The 25894-nt window shown below is 48.3% G+C and overlaps 1 protein-coding gene across 2 annotated transcripts in view; it reads right to left on the bottom strand.

Moving 5' to 3' along the window:
* The window catches only part of phax (phosphorylated adaptor for RNA export), a 47408-nt gene that overhangs the window by 12835 nt on the left and 8679 nt on the right, over positions 1–25894 (bottom strand). For both annotated transcript variants that reach the window (XM_072516569.1, XM_072516570.1), the window contains exons 2-3: positions 18698–19383; positions 8874–8994 (exon numbers count right to left, since the gene is read on the bottom strand). In XM_072516569.1, coding sequence (XP_072372670.1) covers positions 8874–8994; positions 18698–19383 — 807 coding nt within the window. The remainder of the gene's footprint in view (positions 1–8873; positions 8995–18697; positions 19384–25894) is intronic.

The raw sequence follows: 25894 nt of genomic DNA, 5'->3' as shown, positions 1-25894 counted from the left end.
CAGAGAGATGGAGGGACAGATTGGGCAACAGATCTTGGAAAGGCACAGAAGTAACAGAGTTGTTGTCATGGGTGACTTCAACTTCCCTAATATTGACTGGAACCTCCTTAGTGCAAATGGTTTGGATGGAGCAGATGTCAGGTGTGTCCAGGAAGGATTCCTGACTCAATATGTAGATAGGCTGATTAGGGAGAAGGCCATATTGGATTTGGTGCTTGGCAACGAACCAGGCAAGATGTCAGATGTCTCAGTGGGAGAGCATTTCGGTGACAGTGACCACAACTCCTTGACCTTTACCATAGTCATGGAGGGGGATAGGAACAGACAGAAAGGGAAGATATTTAATTAGGGGAGGGGAATTATACTGCTATTAGACAGGAGCTGAAGAGCAAAAAATGGGAACAGTTGTTCGGAGGGAAATGCACAACTGTAATGTGGGGGTTGTTTAAGGAGCACTTGCTGTGAGTGCTGGATAGTTTCATGCCACTAAGACAAGGAAGGAATGGCAAGGTGAAGGAGCCTTGGATGACAAGAAAAGTGGAGCTTCTGGTCAAGAGGAAGAAGGAAGCTTACCTAAGGTTGAGGGAGCAAGAATCTGGCACGGCTCTAGAGGGTTACAAGGTAGCCAGTAAGGAACTCAAAAATGAACATAGGAAAGCAAGACGGGGGCATGAAAAAACCTTGGCGGGAAGGATTAGGGAAAACCCCCAAGGCATTCTACACTTACGTGCAAAATAAGATGATCATAGTGAGAGTAGGGCCGATCAGGAATAGTGGAGGGAACCTGTGCCTAGAGTCTGAGGAGGTAGAGGTGGCCCTAAATAAATATATTGCTTCAGTATTCACGAGAGAGAACAGCCTGAACCAGGTTAACAGACTCGAACAGGTTGATATTAAGAAGGAGGATGTGCTGGAAATTTTGAAAAGCATCAGGATAGATAAGTCCCCTGGGCCAAACGGGATATACTCAAGGTTACTACAGGAAGCGAGGGAGGAGATTGCTGTGCCGTTGGCGATGGTCTTTGCGTCCTCACTCTCCATTGGAGGAGTACCTGATGATTGGAGGGAGCCGAATGTTGTTCCCTTGTTCAAGAAGGGGAATAGGGAAATTCCTGGGAATTACAGACCAATCAGTCTTACGTCTGTGGTGAGCAAAATACTGGAAAGGATTCTGAGAGATAGGATTTATGATTATTTAGAAAAACATAGTTTGATTAAAGATAGTCAGGATGGCTTTGTGATGGGCAGGTCCTGCCTCACACGTCTCGTTGAATTCTTTGAGGATGTGACGAGACACATTGCTGAAGGTCGGGCAGTGGATGTGGTGTATATGGATTTCAGTAAAGCATTTAATAAGGTTCCCCATGGTAGGCTCATTCAGAAAGTCAGGGGGCATGGGATACAGGGAAATTTAGCTGTCAGGATACAGAATTGGCTGGCCGAAAGAAGACAGCGAGTGGTAGTGGATGGAAAATATTCCGCTTTGAGGTTGGTGACGAGTGGTGTCCCGCAGTGATCTGTTCTGGGCCCGCTGCTCTTTGTGTTTTTTATAAATGACTTGGATGAGGAAGTGGAAGGGTGGATTATTAAATTTGCCGATGACACAAAGGTTTGTGGAGTTGTAGACAGTGTTGAGGGCTGCTGCAGTTACAACAGGACATTGACAGGATGCAGAGCTGGGCTGAGAAGTGGCAGATGGAGTTCAACCTAGATAAATGTGAAGTGAATCATTTTGGAAGGTCGAATTTGAATGCTGAATACAGGGTTAAAGGCAGGATTCTTGGAAGTGTGGAGGAACAGAGGGATCTTGGGGTCACGTACATAGCTCCCTCAAAGTTGCCACCCAGGTTGATAGGGTTGTTAATAAGGCGTATGGTGTGTTGGCTTTCATTAGCAGGGGGATTGAGTTTAAAGAGCCACGAGGTTTTGCTGCAGCTTTATAAAACCCTGGTTAGATCACACTTGGAATATTGTGTCCAGTTCTGATCGCCTTATAGGAACGATGCGGATGCTTTGGAGAGGCATAGAGATTTACCCGGATGCTGCCTGGACTGGAGAAGAAAGGTTGAGGACGCTAGGGCTTTTCTCACCGGAGCGAAGAGGGAAGAGAGGTGACATAATAGAGGTGTAAAAGATGATGAGAGGCATGGATAGAGTGGATAGCCAGAGGCTTTTCCCCAGGGTGGAGATGGCTGTCACGAGGGGACATAGTTTTAAGGTGATTGGAGGAAGTTATAGGGGAGTTGTCAGGGGTAGGTCTTTACACAGAGTGGTGAGTGCGTGGAATGCACTGCCAGCAGAGGTGGTGGAGTCAATCATTAGGGACATTTAAACGACTCTTGGGACAGGCACATGGACAGCAGTAAATTGAAGGGGTGCAGGTTAGGTTGATCATCGATTGGGATAAATGGTCGGCACAATGTCGCGAGCCGAAGGGCCTGTACTGTGCTGTACTGTTCTAGTAGGCTTACATTAACACTGCAATGAAGTTACTGTGAAAATGCCCTAGTCGGCACATTCGGGTACATAGAGGGAGAATTCATAATGTCCAAATTACCCAACAGCACGTCTTTCGGGACTTGTGGGAGGAAACCGGAGCACCTGGAGGAAACCCACGCAGACATGGGGAGAATGTGCAGACTCCGCACAGACAGTGACCCAAGCGCTGTGAAGCAATAGTGCCAACCACTGTGCTACCGTGCCAACCAATAATAATATTAATTTTTGAACCTAACCAATGGATCAGTTTTCAACTGGACTGATGAAATCTGATCACTCATGCTCAGCTAATCCAACTGCCATAATTACCTCCCCAGGAAGATGTTGACTCCTTGCTGGAGTGCACCAAATGTGTTCTGCTAAAGGAGTTTTAATGTAATACTAATGCTTAAAAGGTGCATTGTGGCTTTGTGCTCAGGGAGAGATTAGTTGTTTGTGGCCTTTTAAGGTTGCAAGTCTTGTCCATGTCTCAGAGTACTGTCTCCTGTGTACTAAATTCTGTGAAGTATCTTGCCCAATCAATTGTTCAGATGTGAGTGTTGCCAAGTTATTCCATTGCAGAAGGTATCACAACCAAGCCCACTCCTCTCCTTGCTCGGGTGTTCATGCAGACACTCAGGTCCAACAGCACCCTTGGAGGGAACACCAGTTACGTTCCCTCTTCCTAACCCAGGGAGGGGTGCAGTGGTCAATTAAATTAACCATTAGCGACTTCCGGTTGCGGCGATGACCAGCTAAGCCGCACGTTTCGGCACCTCCCGTTTCAACGGACTTTTGGGCTCTTATTGGGAGCCCCAACGGAAATTTTTTGCGGCCAAACCCAGTGTGAGGTGACAAAGGAAGGAGTCCCCCCGGGTGTGGATGGAAAGGAGCGACAGTAGTGGCCAGATTGCGGAGGATCCTTTGGAGCAGCGGCAGAGAAGAGAAGGGAGAAACAAGATGGCGGCCGAGGGAGCCCAGATGGTATGGGGCCCGGAACAGCAGGAGTTCCTCCGACGATGTGTGGAGGAGCTCAAGAAAGAGTTGCTGGCGCCGATGTTACTGCCAATCGAGGGACTAAAGGAAACACAAAAGGTCCAGGCGATGGAGCTTTGTGGAGTGAAGGCAAAGGCAGCCGAGAACGAAGACGAGATACAGGGCCTGGTGGTAAAAACGGAGACGCACGAGGCACTACACAAGAGGTGCATAGAAATGCTGGAAGCCCTGGAGAACAGCTTGAGGAGGAAGAACCTACGGATTTTAGGTCTCCCCGAAGGAACAGAGGGAGCTGATGCTGGGGCGTATGTGAGTACGATGCTCCATACTCTAATGGGAGCTGAGGCCCCAACGGCCCCCTGGAAGTGGAGGGAGCGTACCGGGTCCTCGTGAGAAGACCAAAGGCAGGGGAAACACCGAGAGCAATAGTGGTGAAGTTCCATCGCTACAGGGACAGGGAGATGGTCCTGAGCTGGGCTAAGAAGACACGGAGTAGCAAGTGGGAGAACGTGGTGATAAGTGTGTATCAAGACTGGAGTGCGGAGGTGGCGAGTAGGAGGGCGAGTTTCAACCGGGCCAAGGCGGTGCTCCATAGGAAGAAAGTCAAATTTGGGATGCTGCAGCCGGCGAGATTGTGGGTCACACATCAGGGCAAACACCACTACTTCGAGACGGCGGAGGAGGCATGGACATTCATTCAGAAGAGAAATTGGACTAGACTTGAGAAATTGGTGCCCGGAGACAGGTAGCGAGGTGGTGGCATAGAAATGTAAAGTGGGGAGAGGGGAGGGCTAATGTATAATAATGTTGGACGGGGAATTTTTCTCCCCCCGATGTGGGGGACATGAAGAAATGTGGGCGCCGGTGGAAAAGGGGACAGGGAAGGGGAATGAGGGAACTGCGCCATTAGGGGCGGGGCCGAGAGGAAGGCGCAGATATTTTCCCGCGCTATGGAAACTATGGCGGGAAAAAGGGCGCAGGAAGGAAGGGAGCCTCACACGCAGGGAGGTCAAAGGATGAACGGGGGAAGCCGAGGTCAGCCAGAGTTAGCTGACTTCCGGAGGCAATATGGGGGGAGTAATCAAGCTAGAGGGGGATCTTGGGGGGGGGGGGGGGGATTAACTGGGTTGCTGCTGCTGAGAGTAAGGGGCAGCTGATACGAGACGAGGTGGTCGGGACGGGAGGGCGCCGTCTGGGGGACAGACGGGTGCGTGAGACCTGGGTGAGGAGATGGTTTAAAAAAGGGGATGGCTAGTCGACGAGGGGGGGGGGGGTAAATGGCCCCCCAACCCGGCTGATCACGTGGAATGTGAGAGGTTTAAATGGGCCGAGTAAGAGGGCAAGGGTGTTTGCGCACTTGAAGAGACTGAAGGCGGACGTAGTTATGCTCCAGGAGACGCACCTGAAGTTGGCGGATCAGGTTAGACTAAGGAAAGGATGGGTGGGACAGGTATTCCACTCAGGGTTGGGCGTGAAAAACAGAGGGGTGGCAATACTGGTGGGGAAACGTGTATCGTTCGAGGCTAAGACCATAGTGGTGTGGATAGTGGGGGCAGGTATGTGATGGTCAGTGGCAGATTGCAGGGTGAGGCGGTTGTGCTGGTGAACGTATATGCCCCGAACTTGGATGACGCGGGATTCATGAAGCGAATGCTGGGATGTATCCCGGACCTGGAGGTGGGAAACTTGTTAATGGCGGGGGGGGGGGGGGGGGGGAAAGAGACTTTAACACAGTGCTTGACCCAGGGCTGGACCGGTCCAGATCCAGGACCGGGAGAAGGCCGGCAGCGGCCACGGTGCTTAAGGGATTCATGGAGCAAATGGGGGGAGTAGATCCGTGGAGATTCGCCAGACCGATGGGTAAAGAGTTTTCCTTTTTCTCCCACGTCCACAAGGTATATTCCCGGATAGACTTTTTTGTTTTGGGAAGGGCACTGATCCCGAAAGTGGCAGGAACGGAGTACTCGGCCATAGCCGTTTCAGATCACGCCCCACATTGGGTGGAGCTGGAACTAGGAGAGGAAAGGGACCAGCGCCCACTCTGGCGATTAGACTGGCAGACGAGGGGGTCTGCGGAAGGGTGAGGGGATGTATCGAAAGATACCTGGAGGTCAATGACGATGGGGAGGTCCAGGTGGGAGTAGTATGGGAAGCGCTGAAGGCGGTGGTTAGAGGAGAGCTGATTTCCATCAGAGCCCACAAGGGGAAACAAGAGGGTAAAGAAAGAGAGAGATTAATAGGGGAAATTTTGAGGGTGGATAGGAAGTATGCGGAGGCCCCAGACGAAGGGCTATACAGGGAAAGACGAAGATTACAGACGGAGTTTGACCTGCTGACCATGGGAAAGGCAGAGACACAGTGGAGGAAGGCACAGGGGATACAGAATGAATATGGGGAAAAGGCGAGCCGGCTGCTGGCCCAACAACTTCGGAAAAGGGGGCGGCGAGAGAGATCGGAGGAGTTAGGGACGAAATGGGAAAGATGGAGCAGAGAGCAGGGAAAGTGAACAAGGTGTTCAAGACATTCCATGAGAGGCTGTACAAGTCCCAACCCCTGGAGGGGAAAGAGGGAATGACACACTTTTTGGACCAGCTAGAGTTCCTGAGGGTGGAGGGGCAGGAGGTGGATGAGGTGATCAAAGGAATTGGGAACATGCAAGCAGGGAAGGCCCAGGGACCAGATGGGTTCCCGGTGGAATTTTATAGGAAGTATATGGACCTGTTGGTCCCGCTTTTGGCGAGAACCTTTAATGAGGCTAAGGAAAGGGGGACATTACCCCCTACAATGTCGGAGGTGACGATATCGCTAATCCTGAAACGAGACAAAGACCCGCTGCAGTGCGGGTCATGCAGGCCCATCTCCCTCCTAAACGTAGACGCCAAACTGCTGGCCAAAGTGATGGCGACAAGGATAGAGGATTGTGTCCCAGGGGTGGTACATGACGACCAGACAGGGTTTGTTAAGGGGAGACAATTGAATGCCAATGTACGAAGGTTGCTGGGGGTGATGATGATGCCCCCACCGGAGGGGGAGGCAGAGATAGTGGTGGCGATGGATGCAGAGAAGGCATTCGATAGGGTGGAGTAGGACTATTTGTGAGAGGTGCTGAAGAGATTTGGGTTCGGGGAGGGGTTCATTAGATGGGTTAGACTCTTGTACGCGGCCCCGGTGGCAAGCGTCGTTACAAACAGGCAAAGATCGGGATACTTTCGACTACATAGGGGTACAAGACAAGGGTGCAACCTGTCCCCGTTACTGTTCGCGTTGGCAATTGAACCCTTGGCCATAGCGCTGAGGGACTCTAAGAAGTGGAGGGGGTGTTTAGAGGGGGAGAGGAACATCGAGTGTCATTATATGCAGACGATTTGCTGCTATATGTGGCGGACCCGGTAGAGGGGATGCCAGAGGTAATGCAGATACTCAGGGAGCTTGGAGAGTTCTCGGGATACAAATTAAATATGGGAAAGAGCTAACTTTTTGTGATGCACCCCGGGGAACAGGGCAGGGGGATAGACGCTCTGCCGCTGAGGAGAGTAGCAAGGAATTTTCGATACCTGGGGATTCAGGTGGCCAGGAACTGGGGAACCCTACATAAACTTAACCTGACGCGATTGGTAGAGCAGACGGAGGAGGACTTTAAGAGGTGGGATATGGTGCCCCTGTCATTGGCGGGCAGAGTACAGGCGGGTAAAATGGTGGTCCTCCCAAGGTTTCTTTTCGTGATTCAGTGCCTCCCCATCCTGATTACAAAGGCCTTCTTCAAAAAAATAGACAGGAGCATTATGAGCTTTGTGTGGGCGGGAAAGACCCCGAGGGTAAAGAGGGGGTTCCTGCAGCGCAGTAGGGACAGAGGGGGATTGGCACTGCCGAGTCTGAGTGACTACTATTGGGCCGCCAATGTGTCAATGGTCTGTAAGTGGATGAGGGAAGAAGAAGGTGCGGCGTGGAAAAGGCTGGAGATGGCGTCCTGTAAGGGAACGAGCCTAAAAGCGCTGGCGACGGCGCCGCTACCATTCTCCACGAAAAGGTACACCACAAACCCAGTGGTGGTGGCGACCTTGAAGATCTGGGGGCAATGGAGACGACATAGGGGAGTGACGGGGGCCTCAGTGTGGTCCCCGATAAGGAATAACCACAGGTTCGTCCCGGGGAGGATAGGATGGGGGATTTCAATGTTGGCAGCGAGCAGGAATTAGGAAGCTGAAGGACCTGTTTGTGGACGGGATGTTTGCGAGTTTGGGAGCATTGGAAGAAAAATATAAGATGCCACCATGGAATGCTTTCCGATACATGCAAGTGAGGGCATTTGCGAGGCAACAGGTGAGGGAATTTCCGCGGCTCCCGACGCAATGGGTCCAGGATAGAGTGATTTCGGGAGCATGGGTTGGAGAAGGTAAAGTCTCCGAAATATACAGGGAGATGAGAGACGAGGGGGAGGCGATGGTAGAGGAGCTGAAGGGAAAATGGGAAGAGGAGCTGGGGGAAGAGATTGAGGGGCTGTGGTCAGCTGCCCTAAGAAGGGTAAATTCCTCGTCCTCGTGTGCCAGGCTTAGCCTGATTCAATTTAAGGTTCTACACAGAGCGCATATGACGGGAGCAAGACTGAGCAGGTTTTTTGGGGTGGAGGACAGGTGTGGGAGGTGCTCGGGAAGCTCGGCGAACCACACTCACATGTTCTGGTCGTGTCCGGCACTGCATGAGTTCTGGGAGGGTGTGGCAAGAGTGATCTCAAAGGTGGCGGGGGTCCGGGTCAAACCAAGCTGGGGGTTGGCTATATTTGGGGTTGCAGAAGAACCGGGAGTGCAGGAGGCGAAAGAGGCCGACATCTTGGCCTTTGCGGCCCTAGTAGCCCGGCGAAGGATTCTACTTATGTGGAAATAAGCGAAGCCCCCGGGCGTGGAGGCCTGGATAAACGACATGGCAGGGTTCATACGACTGGAACGAATAAAATATGCGTTAAGAGGATCAGCTCAGGGGTTCACCAGGCGGTGGCAACCGTTCCTTGACTCTCGCGGAACGATAATGGAAAAACAGAAAAGACAGCAGCAGCAACCCAGGGGGGAGGATTATTCCGTGTTTTTGTTTTTTCTTAGTTAGTTGTTGATATTTGCTTTTTGTTTATTTCTTTTTCCATCTGTTGTTAGTTTAATATATTATTTAAATAACGTTTAATGTATATTCCTTTATTAAGTTGTAAAAACGGAAAATCTTTGTTTGAAAAACTTCAATAAAATATATATTTTTTAAAAACAACCATTAGCTCAGCTGAGATTGGCTAATTGAACAAGACTGAGGATTGAGCCTGGGAATTTCCTGATGTATATGGTTCAGTTTCCCCATGGACAGAATTTGAAAGTCATGTGTTCATTCTTTTTAGGAATAGAAAATGTATTACTTACAACAATCATGAGTCCTCCGCTTTGTTCTACTTCAGCTGTCTGAATCAGTAGTTCTATGGCTTTCTTCCTTCCAACAGTTTTCACAACCCTATGAATCAGATCAGTTTTTGGTTCTCGGAGCCTGAGTAATTGAATGTCAAATGTCAGTAGTTTTCTACAATACATTTATACAATTTCACCGTTAGCAGCTAATTGTTGCCCCCCCCCCCCGGGAAAAACAACATAATTTTGATTTAAAGCCAAGGCATTTGTGGGGCACATTTTAAAAATAATTTACTCTGGAAAAATGAGCCCCAAGGCAATGCATATAAGCTCCAATGTCCCCATGTTATTATTATACTTTAAACCTGATTCAAGCATCATGATATATTGGACTATTACATTTTGTTCAGTTTTACAATATAGACGGAATACGAAATCCATGCATCTCCAAGCAACTGAACACACGAGACTGGAGCACATGATCTAGGCTGACATTCCAGTGCAGTACTGAGGGAGTGGTGTACTGCTGGAGACGTCATCTCAGAAATGAGATATCACGCAGGCAGCACGGTGGCGCAGTGGGTTAGCCCTGCTGCCTCATGACACCGAGGTTCCTGGTTCGATCCCGGCTCTAAGTCATTGTCCCTGTGGAGTTTGCACATTCTCCCCATTTGTGTGTGTTTCACCCCCACAACCCAAAGATGTGCAGGTAGGTGGATTGGCCACGCTAAATTGTCCCTTAATTGGAAAAATGAAATTGGGTACTCTAAATTTATTTTTTTAACAAGAAATGAGATATTACACAGAGACCCCCATCTGTGAGTGTAAAAGATCCCACTCTTTTGCTAGAACAGGCGAGTTTTCCAGCATGTTGTTGGACAATATTTATGCCTCAATCAACATCACTAAATAGATGTTTTAGTAATAATCACATTACTGTGGGAGCTTGATGTCTGCTAATTGGCTGCTACATTTCCTACATTTCAACAGAGATTGCACTCCAAAAGCATTTAATTGGTTGTCAAATACTTAAGAAAGGCACTATACAAGTTTAAATCTTTTTCTTTTAGCAACCTTCATGGGTAGAGTTTTTGTTCACATATTGTGGGCACTCCACTTAAAACCTTGAGAACTTGATTAAAGATTGGTCATGGCTTGAGGATCTTTGCTAAGGCACTGGTATACCACCAACTGGAGTTTAACAACATTATTTAAGTTGCAAATAATGAGGCTGGTTGGTCAATCAGCAAGCCTGTTTCAATATTGTCTGACAGGGGAAACTGAATTTACAATATCATAGAATGTACAGTGCAGAAGGAGGCCATTTGGCCCATCGAGTCTGCACCAGCTCTTGGAAAGAGCACCCTACCCAAGGTCAACACCTCCACCCTATCCCCATAACCCAGTAACCCCACCCAACACTAAGGGCAATTTTGGACACCAAGGGCAATGTATCATGGCCAATCCACCTAACCTGCACATCTTTGGACTGTGGGAGGAAACCGGGGCACCCGGAGGAAACCCACACGCACACGGGGAGGATGTGCAGACTCCGCACAGACAGTGACCCAAGCCGGAATCGAACCTGGGACCCTGGAGCTGTGAAGCAATTGTGCTTTCCACAATGCTACCGTGCTGCCCCCTATTTGCTGCAGTTTGGCATTTCACCTTGGGCCCATATTTGGTCCCCTCCCCTAAACAAAAACTGCTCACCTCCCTAACAAGGAATAGTCATGAGGTTGAATTTACTTCACTGAAATAGGTGTATAAAACAAGTTCAAAAGTACATTCCTCGGCTGGACAGTTTAAGATATCCAAATTGTTCTACTTCTTAATTCAGAGATACAGTAGTGTAGAATATTCAGAACTGAAAAGTTTAATATCTTTATTTAGTGGTGGCAGCTGAGAAGAGAAGAATGCTTTGCTCAACATTGGGGCTCATCTGATTAAAACATTTGCATATTTACGTATGTACTATATTCCATCATTCAATGAGCAAAATGTATCCAAATTCCAAACATTTACCTTGGTAACCATATAGCTCATTTTGTTCAGAATTGCATACAAAACACATGGCACTATTCAAACATGAGGAAATGTCTTGGTCAATATTAATCTCTCAGCCATTGTTGAAACAGACTATCTGGTCATTTATTTCATTGCTCTTTGTGGAATCTTGTTATGCGCAATCTTCCCACTGTGTTACCTACATCAAAATGGTGACTGCAGTTCAACAAGTATTTCATTAGTTCAAGTTGTGCGTAATGTGTAATAAGTGCAACTTTTTGTTCTGTTAACTTACCTATGTGAAATAGACTTTCTGTAGATTTTTCATTTCACAATATTTGATTAGATTAAAAAGAGAACACACCATACTCTTAGAAGTGCATCAGTTATCGTCTCCCCAGACGCAGAAAAGGCCTTCGACAGAGTCGAATGGAAATACCTCAGAGGTACTGGAGCGGTTCAGGCTTGGAACAGGGTTCACCTCCTGGGTAAAGCTCCTAAAAAACACTCCCATGGCGAGCGTACGGACCAACAACACCAACTCCCGATACTTCCAGCTACACAGGGGCACCAGACAAGGATGCCCACTGCCCCCCCCTGCTGTTCGCTCTAGCGATCAAACCACTAGCAATCGTGCTCAGAGCAGCAAAAAGCTGGAGGGGGATCCGAAGGGGAGGCAGAGAGCACAGATACTCACTCTATGCAAATGACCTGCTCCTCTATATTTCGGACCCACAAAGCAGCATGGTCGGAATCATCACGCTCCTGAAAGAGTTTGTCACCTTCTCGGGATACAAACTCAACACGAGCAAAAGTGAGATCTTCCCGGTATACCCACAAGTAGGGGGGTCAGCACTAAAGGGACTGCCGTTTAAACAAGACCGACACAAATTCCGCTACCTGGGGATCCAAATAGCCCCGACTGGAAAGGGATCCACAAATGGAACCTCACCAGTCTGATGGAGGAAGTAAAAAAGGAACTGCAAAGATGGAACACACTCCCACTCTCCCTCACGGGGAGAGTCCAGACGATCAAAATGAACGTACTGCCCAGGTACCTCTTCCTACTTAGATCCATTCCGATCTACATCCCCAAGGCCTTTTTCAAAGCACTGGACAAGTTACTGGACGCAAGCATACTAGATAAAGGAAACTGTAACGATATGTGTGACCGACTGGTAGAGGGCCGACACCGAACTGGACGCAACAAGAAATGGGAGGAGGACCTGGGGATTGAAATAGGGTGGGGACTCTGGAGTGAAGCACTGCACAGGGTCAACACCACCTCCACGTGCGTAAGGCTCAACCTGATGCAGCTAAAAGTGGTGCACAGAGCCCACTTAACAAGAACCCGTATGAGTAGGTTTTTCCCGGACGTGGAGGATAGATGTGAACGGTGCCAAGGAGGTCCGGCCAACCACGCCCACGTGTTCTGGTCTTGCCCTAGACTTGCGGGGTACTGGGCAGCCTTCTTCGAGGCAATGTCCAAAGTGGTGGGGATGAGGGTGGAGCCATGCCCGAAAGTGGCAGTCTTCAGGGCTCCAGACCAGCCAGATCTATTCATGGAGAGTGAGGGTGGACACCCTTGCCTTTGCCTCCCTGATCGCCTGCCGTAGAATCCTGTTCGGCTGGCGGTCAGCAGCACCACCCAAAGCTGCAGACTGGCTGCCCGATCTCTCGGAATCTCTCCAAATGGAGAAAATCAAATTTGCCATCAGAGGGTCAGAGGACGGCTTCCACAGAACGTGGTAGCCATTCACCCAATTGTTCCGGGACCTGTTTGTGGCCAACGAACAAGCAGAAGAATAGCCAGGTAGCCAAGAAACAGGGGAAAGTAGTCAAAGCATGAGAGGGAGAGATGGACTGGGGGGGGGGGGGGGGGCAGCTAAACCTAAGAGGAAAGAAAGCCCACAGGAGGGGCTGGGGAAAAAGAGAGAGAGAGAGAGAGAGAGAGAGAGAGAGAGAGAGAGAGAGAGAGAGAGAGAGAGAGAGAGAGAGAGAGAGAGAGAGAGAGAGAGAGAGAGAAGAGACAGGGAACGAGAGAGGAGAACCAGGGGGGGGGCAGGGAAATGACAGCCGGAAGGAGGGCATGGGATACGATAACAAATTTGGCATCTCCAGGAACAGAGAACAAGGAGAATACAGGCAAAAGACGGGAGGAATGGCTGAAGCGGAGGTGAGCACGAGACGACAACGGCAGCGAGATCCGTCCGGGAGAAGCAAGTGACAACACCAACACCAAACCCATTCGAGTATTGCCCACTGTAATTGTTTCTCTGGCACCCAAATGTATATTTACCTCCCCAGTCTCCACCCCCCCTCCCCCCCACAAACAGTCGCCTACTTGTGTTGTAAATAATTTTGCCAGTTGTACAGAGTTGCTGCTGTTGAGCTGGTGCACAATACCCTACCAGTTATTCGATCTTATTTTTTATTACTACTTTTTTGGGGGTATATTTGGGTGTGCCCTTCACTTATATATTTCTTATTCTGTGTACATAACAGTAAATATACTTTGTTCAAAAACCCAATAAAGAATTGCATCAGTTGACTTCTGGTGGTGGCCATGGTGTGAGTGGTCTATTTAATTCCCCACTTTTTATTAACCCAATTTCCCTAACATTCGTGCCTTTCTCAACAGTAAATACAGACGAGAAATATTCATTTAGGACATCTCCCATTCTGTGGATCCGCACATAGATGATCTTGTTTATTCTTAAGAGGCCCTACCCTCTCCCTAGTCACTCTTTTGCCCTTTATATATCTGTAAAAGCTCTTTGGGTTTTACTTTGCCTAATCTGCCAAGACAATCTCATGTCCCCTTTTGCACCCCCGATTTCTCTTTTAATTCAACTCCAACAAGCCCTATACTCTTCAAGGGATCTACTTGGTCCCAGCTGTCTATGCATGACATATGCCTCCTTCTTCCTTTTGGCCATGGCCTCAATATCCTGAATCATCCAGGGTTCCATACTTTTACCAGCCTTACCCTTCACTCTAAAAGAATGTGTTCACCCTGAACCCTAGTTAACACCCTTTTGTAAGACTCCCACTTACCAGCTGTTCCCTTAACTGTAAACAGGCTCCCCCAATCAACTTTTGAAAGTTCCCGCCTTGCCCCAATTTAGAATTTTAATTTTGGGGCTAGAACTATCATTCTCCATAGCTATCTTAAAACTAATGGAATTATGGTTACTGGTTCAAAAGTGATCCCTCACTAACACTTCCATCACTTATCCTTCCTTATTCCCCAAGAGGTCGTCAAGTTTTGCCCCCTCTCTCGTCGGGCCATCTACATATTGAATGAGGAATTCTTCCTGAATACACCTCGACAATTTCTCTCCATCCAAACCCCTAGTCCTACGGCTGTCCCAGTTTAATGTTGGGAAAGTTAAAGTACTCTACTATTACCACCCTATTTTTCTGGCAGCTAACTGTAATCTACTTACATATTTGCCTCTCGATTTCCCGCTGACTATATGGGGGCCTATAGTACAGTGCTGTCAAAGTGATCTCATCCTTCTTATTTTTTAGTTTTACTCAAATAGAAAAATTTGGTATTTGAGTGCGAATGAGGCGAGGGACCCGGGTGGGAGATATGTGATTGTGAGTGGGGTATTGGAAGGGGCACCGGTGGAGTTGGTAAATGTGTATGCCCCAAATTGGGATGGTGGGTTTTATGAGGGGGTTGCTGGCAGCAATCCCGGATTTGGCCGTGCACCAGTTGATCATGGGAGGAGATTTTAACTCTGTCCTAGAGCAGAGGGTGGATAGGCCGAGCCCCAGGTTGATGGGAAGGGTACGAATGGCAAGGTAGCTGGGTGGGTTTATGGAGAGGATGGGTATGGTGGATCCATGGAGCTTTATGAACCCAGGGAGAAGGGAGTATTCCTTCTTCTCACAAGTCTATAAGGTGTAGTCAGGGATTGATTACTTTGTAGTGAGCTGGGAGATTTTGGTTGGGGTGGAGGGGGCAAAGTATGCGGGGATAGTTATCTCGGACAACGCACCCTACTGGCTGGAGATTCAGTTTAGATCGAGACAAGAGCAGAGGCCAGGGTGGAGGTTTGATTCTGGGTTGTTGGTGGATGGAGGTTTTTGTGATAAGGTAGGGGTGGTGATTAAGGAGTATGTGGAGTTGAATCAGAATGGGGAGGTGATGGCAGCCAATTTTGGGAAGCACTGAAGGCAGTGGTCCAGGAGGAAATTATTTTGTTTAAGGTTTGTGCAGATAGGGAAAGGTGGGATGAAGATGACCGTCTCGTGAGCGAGATAGTGGAGGTGTACAGGGAGTATTCGAGCACCACTGCAGAGGGATTGGCGAGGAGGAAAACGTTGCCGGGCAGTTTCACAACAGGGAGGGCGGTAGGGCAACTGCGAGGTCAAGAGAGGCACAATATGAGTATGGGGTGAAGGTGGGCCACGTGCTGGCGCAGCGGCTGCGGAGGCAGGACTCCCCCAGAGAATATTGAAGATATGTACTGGGGATGGAGATGTGGCGTCGGAGCCAGGAAGGTAAACAAGCGTTTAGGGAGCACTACCAGAAACTGCACAAGGCGGACCCGGTGGAGTGGAGGGGGACATGGGGTGGTTTCTGGACGAGCTGGAATTTCCCCAGGTGGAGGAAGCAAAGAGGCCGGCGTTGGAGGAGCCCCAGGGTCTGAGGGAGGTGCTGGATAGTATCGGGGGTATGAAGCCCACGGTGAAAATATGGAATCAGTTGAGGAGGTATTTTAGAGTGGAAGCGATGTCGGTGTTAACGCCGCTCTGCAAGGGGGGGGGGGGAAAGAGATCGCCACCGGGGGTAGCGGCTTGATTGGTGACCTATACGACTTCCTGTGGTTGGAGAAGATAAAGTATGAGATATGGGGCTCTGCAGAAGAGTTTGAGAAAAAGTGGGGGGTGTTTGTGACTGTGTTTGAGGAGCTGATTGCTGGGAAATATGCCGGGGTGTTTATTTGTTGTAACCTGTTTTGATACATGGTTGTAATAAAATAAAAAAAGTGAGATTTCAGGTAGTCTAGATGCAAACAAAATCATTGTCTGCTCTTTGACCTTACAGCTCCTTTCGTGACTCGGTTCCACTATTTCGCTGAAGTGCCTTGGGATGTCTTATTTTGTTAAAAGTGTTAAGTAAATACAAGTCATTAAGATAAAAAGCTTAGTACATGGTCAATTTGAGTATGCAATATGTCCTAGAAGCAACAAGTGGCCTACTAAATTAGATAATGAGACAGATTTTAAGTACAGCTAATTGGTGCATGAATATTTACCCAACAGCGATTTTAATACAATTGTGTTTGACATAGTGGTCGAAAAGTCAGGACTTGGGCTGGAGCATGTCATCAATGGAGAGAGGCTGGAGTTGTTTTCCTTAGAGCAGAGAAGGCTGAGGGGGGACCTCATGGAGATACAAAGTTGAGGAGCATAGATAGGGGGAAAAAAATTCTTCTTAGTGAGGGGTCAGTAACCTGGGGCATAGATTCAAGGTAAGGAGCAGATTGCGAGGGGATTTGAGAAAACCTTTTTCACCCAGATGGCGGAAATCTGGAACTCATTGCCCGAAAGGGTGATAGAATCAGGAACCCTCAACATTTAAGAAGCATTTAGATGAGCACAGGAAACTCCATAGCATACAAGGCGAGAGACCCAGTACTGGAAAATGGGATCAGAATAGATAGGTGCTTGATGGCTGGCACAGACACGATGAGCCTCTTTCTGTGCTGCAAAACTCAATGACTCTAAGATTCTACATTTAGGCAAAGCGGTCTACAGTAAATCGGACAAATCTGTTAATGAATAAAACAGGAGAGGAAATTGTTCCAAAAAAAAAAAAAAAGTGTGCTATAGAACCAGTTATACACCAAGGAGCAAGAATACACTTCCCAAAAAGACAATTAAAGTTGCGAGGTAGAGAAGCTTAAATAAAAGCATAGATTTTTTTTTTTTTTAAAAAGCACAAATAATGGGAAAGATACAGAATGTTAAAGAATGACGGAACAGAAGAGCTTCAAAATGGAAGTACGAAAAGAAAATTACAAGGGAAGGGGTATTGACAGCAGGGGGAATGGAGAGGGGGTGGTGTCGATGATCTATGGGAGGATTTTGGGGGAGGATAAGGTATCATTGGAAGGGATTAAGGCCAGTGGGAGAAAGAGTTGGGGGAGGTTATGGAATAATCTGTGGTGTGAGGTGCGCCGGAGGGTATAGCCTCAACCTCGTGCAAGAGGTTGGGGCTGATACAGCTGAAGGTCTTGTATAGGGAGCACCTCATGAGCACGAGGATGAGCCGGCTCTTTGAGGGGGTGGAGGATATATATGTGAGCCCTGTGGAAGGACCACCAAAAACCATGTTCACATGTTTTGGCCTTGCCCAAAGTTGGAGAAGTATTGGAGGGAGGTTTTTAAGGTCATCTCGGGGGTAGTACAGGTGAGTTTGGAGCCAGGGCCCTTAGAAGCCATTTTCGGGGTGCCGGACCGGCACGGACTACAGGCGGATGAGAGGGCATATGCTGCAGCCTTGGTCTCGCTGACTGCCCAGAGGTGGGTCCTGCTGGGGTAGAGGTCAGGTTCTCCTCCGTGCTTTGGCTTGGCAGGGGAACCTGCTGGGATTTCTGACTCTCAAGGAGGTGAAATCTGAGCTGAGGGGGAAGGATGGAAGGGTTCTACAATTCAATGGAATTGTTTATCATGCACTTTCAAGAATTGGTTGCCATCGAACATTAGGTTGGGGGGGGGGGGGGGGAGAGAAAGGAAAGAGGAGGGGGGTTATTGGTGGGGTTGAGCACATTGTTTAGAGGATGTTCCTTTTTGTTTTACTGGGATTGTACAGCTGATGGTTGGATTTGTATATTGAAGGGGATGCTGTTTGGGGAATTGGTACAGTATTTGTTATGGTTGGTTTTCTATTGTGTATTTGATGAAAATGTGGAAAATGAGGAGAATTAAAAGATTTTATTTAAAAAAAGAAAAACTGGAACGGCTTAAGGAAAAATGGTGATTCACATAGAAGTTGCATAGAAACAAAACTATTGTGTACCAGTTGTAGCTCTAATACAGTTGCATTCAAAACTGATCTGATAATAGTTTTAGTTGGACCAAGTACTCCCGTGTTACACTTTGGTTTATGTTGATGTTCAGCCAAAACCACTTGGCTTGTATTGATAAAGTCGTAAACTGCATTATGACATTCCCTGGAATGAGAGCCTGAAAACATACACTGATCTTCGTACTGGTGTATAAATTGAGAATGCTGTCACTATAGCAGCAAAGTCATGCAATCACATTTGAATCATGTGGAGCAGGAAGAAAATTAGATGGGCTATCACATGCCTCCCAACAGCTGGTTCAAGAGCAGCAACACCTAAATGCCCATGGTCATACATTATTTTCAACCCAATTGTTGTACCGTGGCAATGAGCTTGTGATGTTACTTAGGGCAGTTGACACATTGAGTACAGATATTTCCCCCATAAGGAAAAGAAAATTAAGACTAATCATATTTAACAGTCACTTCACTGGCTGCTTGGAGGAGGAGGAGGAGGAGGGGGGGGGGGGGGGGGGGGGAGATATCTCTCACTTTGCCTGTCCTTTGAGCAACACTGCCGTTTGTGGAACAAAAAGAGAGAATGAACAGATCATAGTTTGATAACCATTTCACAGCTGCGTACATTACAAAGACTCAGAGGCACACAAAGCAAGGGAAAATTTGCCAAGGTTCAAACACAAGGTCAATTTGAACTGCAGGTGGCACATTCACAACCTGGAGAGCAAAATTATCACTTGTCATACTCTAGATGATTTATTTTACACAACTGTAAAGAGCACATACTAACCTGTAAGCTATTTCATCCGAAATCTTATTTGGGCTATCATCTTCTTTAATATCATTCTTTCCCTCATAGTTCATTTCAAGCCTTTCCCCCAGCCTCTCCTTAACTGGCCTTTTGCGCTTGAGGTTGCTTTGATTACACTCTCCCTGGATTTTGATTTTCTTTCCATCCTGTACATGTTCATCTAATTCTGCTTCTAATTTATTCATTTTCTCCTCCTCTTCCTCCTCACGTTGCTTTTCCATCATTTTCTTTGCCATTACATAATTATAAGTCTCAGACTGTCGAGAATTCATGCTGATATCGCCTTCCATTCCCAAAATCCCCAGTTCTGTTGCCACAGCATCTTGATTTTGCTCCTGTAACACAGTGCCCCAAATATTGTTGACTTTGCGACCTCCTGCTTTGATAGAGTTTCCAGTCCCCATAAAACCATCACCAACCGGACCAAAGGGTATGACTGGAGATTTTAACGGTAGATTGTTTTCACTATGGGAACACTTCTGACGTTTCCGCCGCCACAGGAGTCTTTCTTCTTCATCAGAATCATGATCACTGTCTTCACTGGAGTTGTCAGATGCTGTGGTTCGGTAGCGACTGCTCAAGTCAAATGCAGGTGGATGAGCCTGCGTATCATTTTGTGCATTAAAGGGTGTAGTAGAGAAATTGGGGATAGCAGCTTGCTGGTTCTATGAAAGAAACACAATATAGTTAATATGTATGGACAGCACAATTAGCTGAGTAAAAATGCTTACTGCTTTGGAAAATCGTTATGGAAATGATCACTTGCTGTCACACAACTTGGACTTCCTGCTGTTACTTCCCCCACCATTCCCACACCCCCCAACCAGAATGTGTATTCCAAATTTATTCTTCACCTAAATTCCTACATCCACATTCATAATGCATTTTTCCTATGGAACTTGCCCAATTGTGCAACCCTGCTTTGATGTTCTCCCAGCCTGCCCAAAAAGCTAAACTAACATTTTTATTTCTATGTCCAAGGTAAAAATCTCACCAAAAATAAGAAACACTGATTTGGAATTACATTTGCCCCTTAAAATCATTGCGGGTTTAAACATCATCCTTAAAGTCTAATTTCTTTTTTCCCCTCAGCTGCAACTCAAATTAATGCAATTTGTCCAGTCTAAGCGACAATTTACATATTTATATGGTGCCTTTAAAGTAAAACAACCCAAGGCATTCCAACCAAAATTTGACATGAGCAGCACAAGGAAAAATTGGGAGAGATGGCCTAAAGCTTGGTCAGAGGCACCTGAAAGGTGTTATGGGCCAGGGCTTAGAAACTCCAAAGTGCACTATGAAGCTCACCTGACCTATAATTTTTATGTGGAAGTTGGCTAGGATGAGCACAGGGGCCTTCACTTCAGGTGTGATTTATCAGACTTCCAAGGGGCTTTTATCAAAACAATGTTTATTATAAGAATGCAGTTAACATATATAAAACACTTGTCAAGAATTTGATATCAAGTACAAACATGAAAAACACACAACAGCTACAGTAATCTATGTTTATAACTTTTTTTTAAAATAAACATAGAGGTATTTTTTGGTTTGACAACAACAAAATAAACAATGTACATGAATCTATAAACATAGTGCAAAAGACATCTCCCTCCCTGACAGGTCCCACCTTTATTAACCCCCTTACTCTAATCTAAACGAATTTCTGCTGACGATTAATTTTCCGCAAAGAAGTTGACGAACGGTTGCTACCTCCGGACGAACCCCAACATTGACCCTCTCAAGGCCAACTTCATTTTATCCAAACAGAGAAAGCTAGCCAAGTCAGATAGCCAGGTCTCAGACTTCTGGGGCTTGGAGTCCTCTTTCTCCTCCTGGATTCCCGGATCTTCCGACACCCCGAAAATCACCACCTTTGGATTCGGTGCCATCCTTGTTTTTAACACCGTGGACATGACATCTGCAAACCACTAAGCTTTGGGCATGTCCAGAACATGTGGACATGGTTTGCTGGCCCTCCCGCACACTTTGCACACCCATCTTCTACCCCAAAGAACCTGCTCATCCGGGCCACTGTCAGGTGAGCCCGGTGAACGACCTTGAATTGTATCAGGCTGCGCTGGCACATGTTGTGGACGCGTTGACTCTACTCAACGCGTCCACCCAGAGACCATTCTCTTTGTTTCCTCCCCCCATTTGCGCTTCAGCTCCTCAGTCTGCATCTCCTCTGACCCCATAAGTTCCTTGTAAATGTCAGAGACCCTCACTTCTCCCACCCACCCTCTGGAAACTACCCTGTCCTGTATCCCCCTTGGTGGTAGGAGCGGGAAGGTTGAAACCTGCCAATGTAGGAAGTCCCGCACCTGCAGGTACCCGATTTGGTTTCCCCTCACCAATCCAAATTTCTCCTCCAGCTCCCTCAAGCTAGGAAAGCTCCCCTCTATAAACATATCCCCCAACCTCTCAATCCCTGCTCTCTGCAATCTCCGAAACCCCCGTCCATCCTTCTCGGGAAACCAACAGATTGGAGACCAAACCGATGCTCCCTCTGCTCCCACATGCCTCCTCCATTGCCCCCAGAATCTCAGGGCCGCCACCATCACAGGGCTGGTGGAGTACCTTGCCGGCGGGAACGGCAGAGGTGCTGTTATCAACACCCCTGAGCTGGTGCCCTTACATGAAGCTGCCTCCACACGCTCCCATGCCAACCCTCCCCACCACCCACTTCCTGATCATGGCTATATTCGCCACCCAATAGTAGTTACTGAAGTTTGGCAGCGCCAGCACGCCCGCCCTCTCCCCAGCTCCGCTCAAGCATCCCCTTCTTTACTCGCAGGGTCTTGCCTGCCCATATAAAGCCAGTGATCACTTTGTTGACCAATTAAAAAAGGACCACGGAATAAAGATGGGGAGACACTGAAACACACACAGGAATCTCGGGAGGACCGTCATCTGCACCCTCCCAGCTCGTGACAACAGGTACGCGCCCCACCTCTGAAAATAGTCCTTCATTTGGTCCACCAGTCGGGCCAGATTTAGTTTGTGCAGCCGTTCCATTCCTGCACCACTTGGATGCCTAGGTAACGAAAGCTTTCCCCTACCATTGCAAACGGTAGCTCCCCCAGTCGCCTGTCCTGTCCCCTCGCCTGGACCGCAAACATCTTACTTTTCCCCATATTTTGTTTATACCCCAAAAACCAGCCAAATTCCCCCAGAATCTTCATGGTTTCTTCCATCCCATCTGCTGGGTCTGAAACATACAGGAGCAGGAGGTCGTCTCTCTCCCTTGCCTCATTGAATGTCCTCATCAACAACGGCCCCAATATCCCAGAGAACATTTTATAGAACTCCACTGGATACCCATCGGGCCGGGGCTTTACCCGACTGCATGGCCTTCAGACCCTCTGCTATCTCCTCCATCCCGATCGGGGCCCCCAGCCCTTCTACCAGCTCCCTGTCCACCTTCGGGAAATTCAACCCCCATAGGAAGTGCCTCATTCAACCGTTGGGGGTTCCGACTCATACAACCGACTATAAAACTCCTTATTCACCCCTGTGGAGTCTCCAACCAGGTTTCCATCTCCATCCTTTACATTCCCTACCTCCCTCGCTGCCTCCCTTTCTAAGCTGCTGTGCAAGCATTCTGCTGGCCTTCTCTCCATGCTCATAAATCGCCCCTCTCGCCTTTCTCAGCTGCTCCACCGCCCTCCCTGTGGTTAACAGGCCGAACTCCTCTTGTAGCCTCCACCGTTCCCTTAAAAACCCTGCCTCTGGGGTCTCCGCATACCTCCTGTCGACTTGTAGTATCTCCTTTACCAGTCGGTCCGTCTCTGCCCCGTCTACCTTCTCCCCGTATCGAGATCAGCTCCCCTCTAACCACCGCCTTCAGTGCTTCCCAGACCATCGCTGCTGAAATTACCCCAGTGTCGTACATTTTCCTCAGCCCCTCGCACACCCCTTCATCAGCTAAAAGACCCACATCTAACCTCCAGTGTGGCCGCTGGTTACTGTCTTTTACTAACCTGTAGGTCAACGCTAGTGCGGGGCATGGTCTGAAATTGTGATCGCCGAGTACCCAGTGTCCACCACTCCCGTCAGTAAAGCCCCTGCTCATATAAAGAATTCAATCCGGGAGTACACTTTATGCATGTGTGAGTAGAAGGAGAACTCCTCTCATCCTCGGCTGCCCAAATCAATTCAGGGGTCCCACCCCCAACACCCCCCCCCCCCCCCCCCCCCCCCCCCAACACCCCCAACAACCCCCCCCCCCCCCCCCCAAGAACCCTTTTAGTTCCTTTGTCATTGCTGGCACCCTGCCCCATTTTTGAGCTGGACCGGTCCTAAACCAGGGTCAATAACTGCGTTGAAGTCCCCTCCCATGACCAACTTATGCAAATCCAGGTCCGGTATCTTCCCCAGCATTCTCTTTATATACTCCACATCGTCCCAATTTGGCGCATACACATTTACTAGTACCACCTGCACCCCCTCCAATTTCCCACTGACCATAATGTACTGGTCTCCCACATCTGAAACTATTCTTCCCGTCTCAACCACCACCCGCTTGTTGATCAGGATCGCGACCCCTCTAGTCTTCGAGTCCAGTTCCAAGTGAAAAACGACCCAACCTTTCCTTAATCTAATCTGGTCAGCTACTCCAAAGATGTGCAGGTTAGGTAGATTGGCCATAATAAATTGCCCTTAGTGTTGGGTGGGGTTACTGGGTGGAGGTGTTGACATTGGATAGGGTGCTCTTTCCAAGAGCCGGTGCAGACTCGATGGGCCGAATGGCCTCCTTCTGCACTGTAAATTCTATGATACTCGAAGGTTCGTCTCCTGCAGCATTACCACGTCCGCCTTCAGTCCTCTCAAATGCGCCAACACCCATGCCCTCTTGACCGGCCCATTTAGCCCTCGTACATTCCAGGTGATCAGCCTAGTTGGGCGACTCACACACACATCCCCATCTCCCCCCCCCCCCCCCCCCCCCCCCCCACCACCAATAAGTCACCACCTTTCTTGGGGCCAGTCTACACCCCACTACGCTTCTGTGAGCTAGCCCACCCAGCTAGCTTTGTATCCCCCACCCCTGGCGCCAGACATTCTCCCATCCATTGTTCCCTCTCCCCCCCCCTTCCCCGCTCATACACACATATTAGATGACAAACAACCCAACATAATTGCCCGACAGAAAAAAAAACGCTGAATAAAGAAAAGATTAAGCAAGAGATCCAGCATCTAAACAAACACACTTCCATCCCCCAACAGTGCAAATGTGAACTTTAACTCACTCAGCTCTGCAACTGGCCCCAAATCAATACAGAAGGCATTACAAAAAGCTTCCACAAAACAAGAAACTTTTAAAAACATGAACGTTGCAGCAAAGTTCAAAAGTTCTCAGTCCGCCACCAGTCCTTTCCTCGAAGTCCAGCGCTTCCTCAGGCGACTCAAAACAAATATATTGCTCCTCATACGTGATCCAGAGACGGGCCGGATACAGCAGTCCGAACTTCACCTTTTTCTTAAAAAGGGTTGAGGTGGGTCGACCTGATCTGGTTAAACCCCGCTCTTTTCCTGGCCACCTCCGCACTCGGGTCCTAATAGATCCGCAGGATACTGTTCTCCCATTTACAGCGCCGTGTCTGCTTGGTCCACTGTAAAATACACTTCTTATCCAAATACCTGTGGAATCTCACCACCATTGCCCTCGGGGGCTTCCTCGCGAACACTGTGAGCCCTGTCCACCTGCAAGAGTTAGGAGAATGCCCCATCCCTCAGCAGCTTCTCAAACATGTCCGCTATGTATGCCCCAGCTTCCGCTTCTTCGGACACCTCCGGGAGCCCAACGATCCTCAAGTTCTGCCAGCGGGACCTATTCTCTAGGTCCTCCACCTTCTGTCAGGAGCCTTTTCTGCTGGTCTCTCAAGCATCCCCACCTCCAACTCCCACCGCAGTTTGATGTTCCTCCTGGTCAGCGAGTGCCTTCTCTACTTTCTGAATCGCCCCGATCTTGGGCATCCAATCTAAGCTCCAGCCACACAATTGACTCTTTAATTGGGTCCAAGCAGTCCCGCTTCGGCTTGCCGAAGCCCTCCTGGATAACCTGCATCAGCTGCTCCATTGACCGCTGGGTCGACAAGCCAGAGGTCCAGTCATCCACCATGCTTTCTCCCACTGCAGCTTCAGCCCAAGCCTTCTCTGTCCGTCTGTTTCTGCCTTTGCGAGCACTTCTAGTCCTCCTCTCCATGCACCAATGTGGGAATCCAGTACATAATTGCCTCTACCATCGATATTTCAAAGCAAGTCCAGTAAATAAAATCGGGGGGAAAGGTCCAAAAGTCCGACCCGAGCGGGAGACACCAAATGTGCGACTTACTCCTTCATAGCCGCCACCGGAAGTTATGTTTATAATTCTTAATGAGTCCCCTTTAGTAGCTGTTCCAATTCAATACAAAATCCAATAAACCAAAACCCCTTTCAAGGGCGTAGCCCAGAACACTAATCTCACTTGAATGGGACCGGTCCATCCCCTGAGATTCTGGTCCAGCCTACAAACAGCAGATTCAAAACTCCTTCTGGAAAGCAACTCTATCTTTAAAGTTACCAAGACAGTTTGCCACACCCAATGTGCTTTCAGTTCACTGGAACCACTTTAAAATAAAAACAGAGAAAACAGAGAAACACTGCTTCTCTGCTGCAGTCCAAACCAACAAACCGAAACGGAAACCCAAAACACTAAACTCCCTCGCACCTGGCAGCCACAGCCCAGCTCCACCCACAAATGACATCACTGAAGCCGTTCTACAAGCCATGTGGTCAAACAAAACCTTTCTTAAAGGAACTCTCACATGACAAAGACGAGAGAGACAAAGAGAGGGGTAAAGCTATCGAGATTTAGAGAAGAGATTCTATAGTTTATTACTTAAGACACAGCTAATGTCAGAGCAATTAAAATCAGGAGCACGCGACAGGCCAGAATTGGGAGGAGCTCAGAGATCTTGGAGGGTTATCAGGCTGAAGCACATTACAGAAAGCTGGAGCAAGACCACAAAAGGATTTGAAAAGAAAGATGAGAATTTGAAAAGTTATGGTGTTGCCAGACTGGGAGGCAAACTTGATCAATGAAGATGAGTTTAAAGGCAAATGGGATAGATGGGCTGAACAGCAAATGGGATTTCACAATTTAGGATACAGGCAGAAGAGTGAGTTTTGGAT

Source organism: Scyliorhinus torazame, chromosome 9 (genome assembly GCF_047496885.1).
Source record: "Scyliorhinus torazame isolate Kashiwa2021f chromosome 9, sScyTor2.1, whole genome shotgun sequence".
In the NCBI taxonomy this organism is placed as follows: Eukaryota; Metazoa; Chordata; class Chondrichthyes; order Carcharhiniformes; family Scyliorhinidae; genus Scyliorhinus; species Scyliorhinus torazame.
This window is presented reverse-complemented; position numbering and strand designations above follow the sequence as displayed.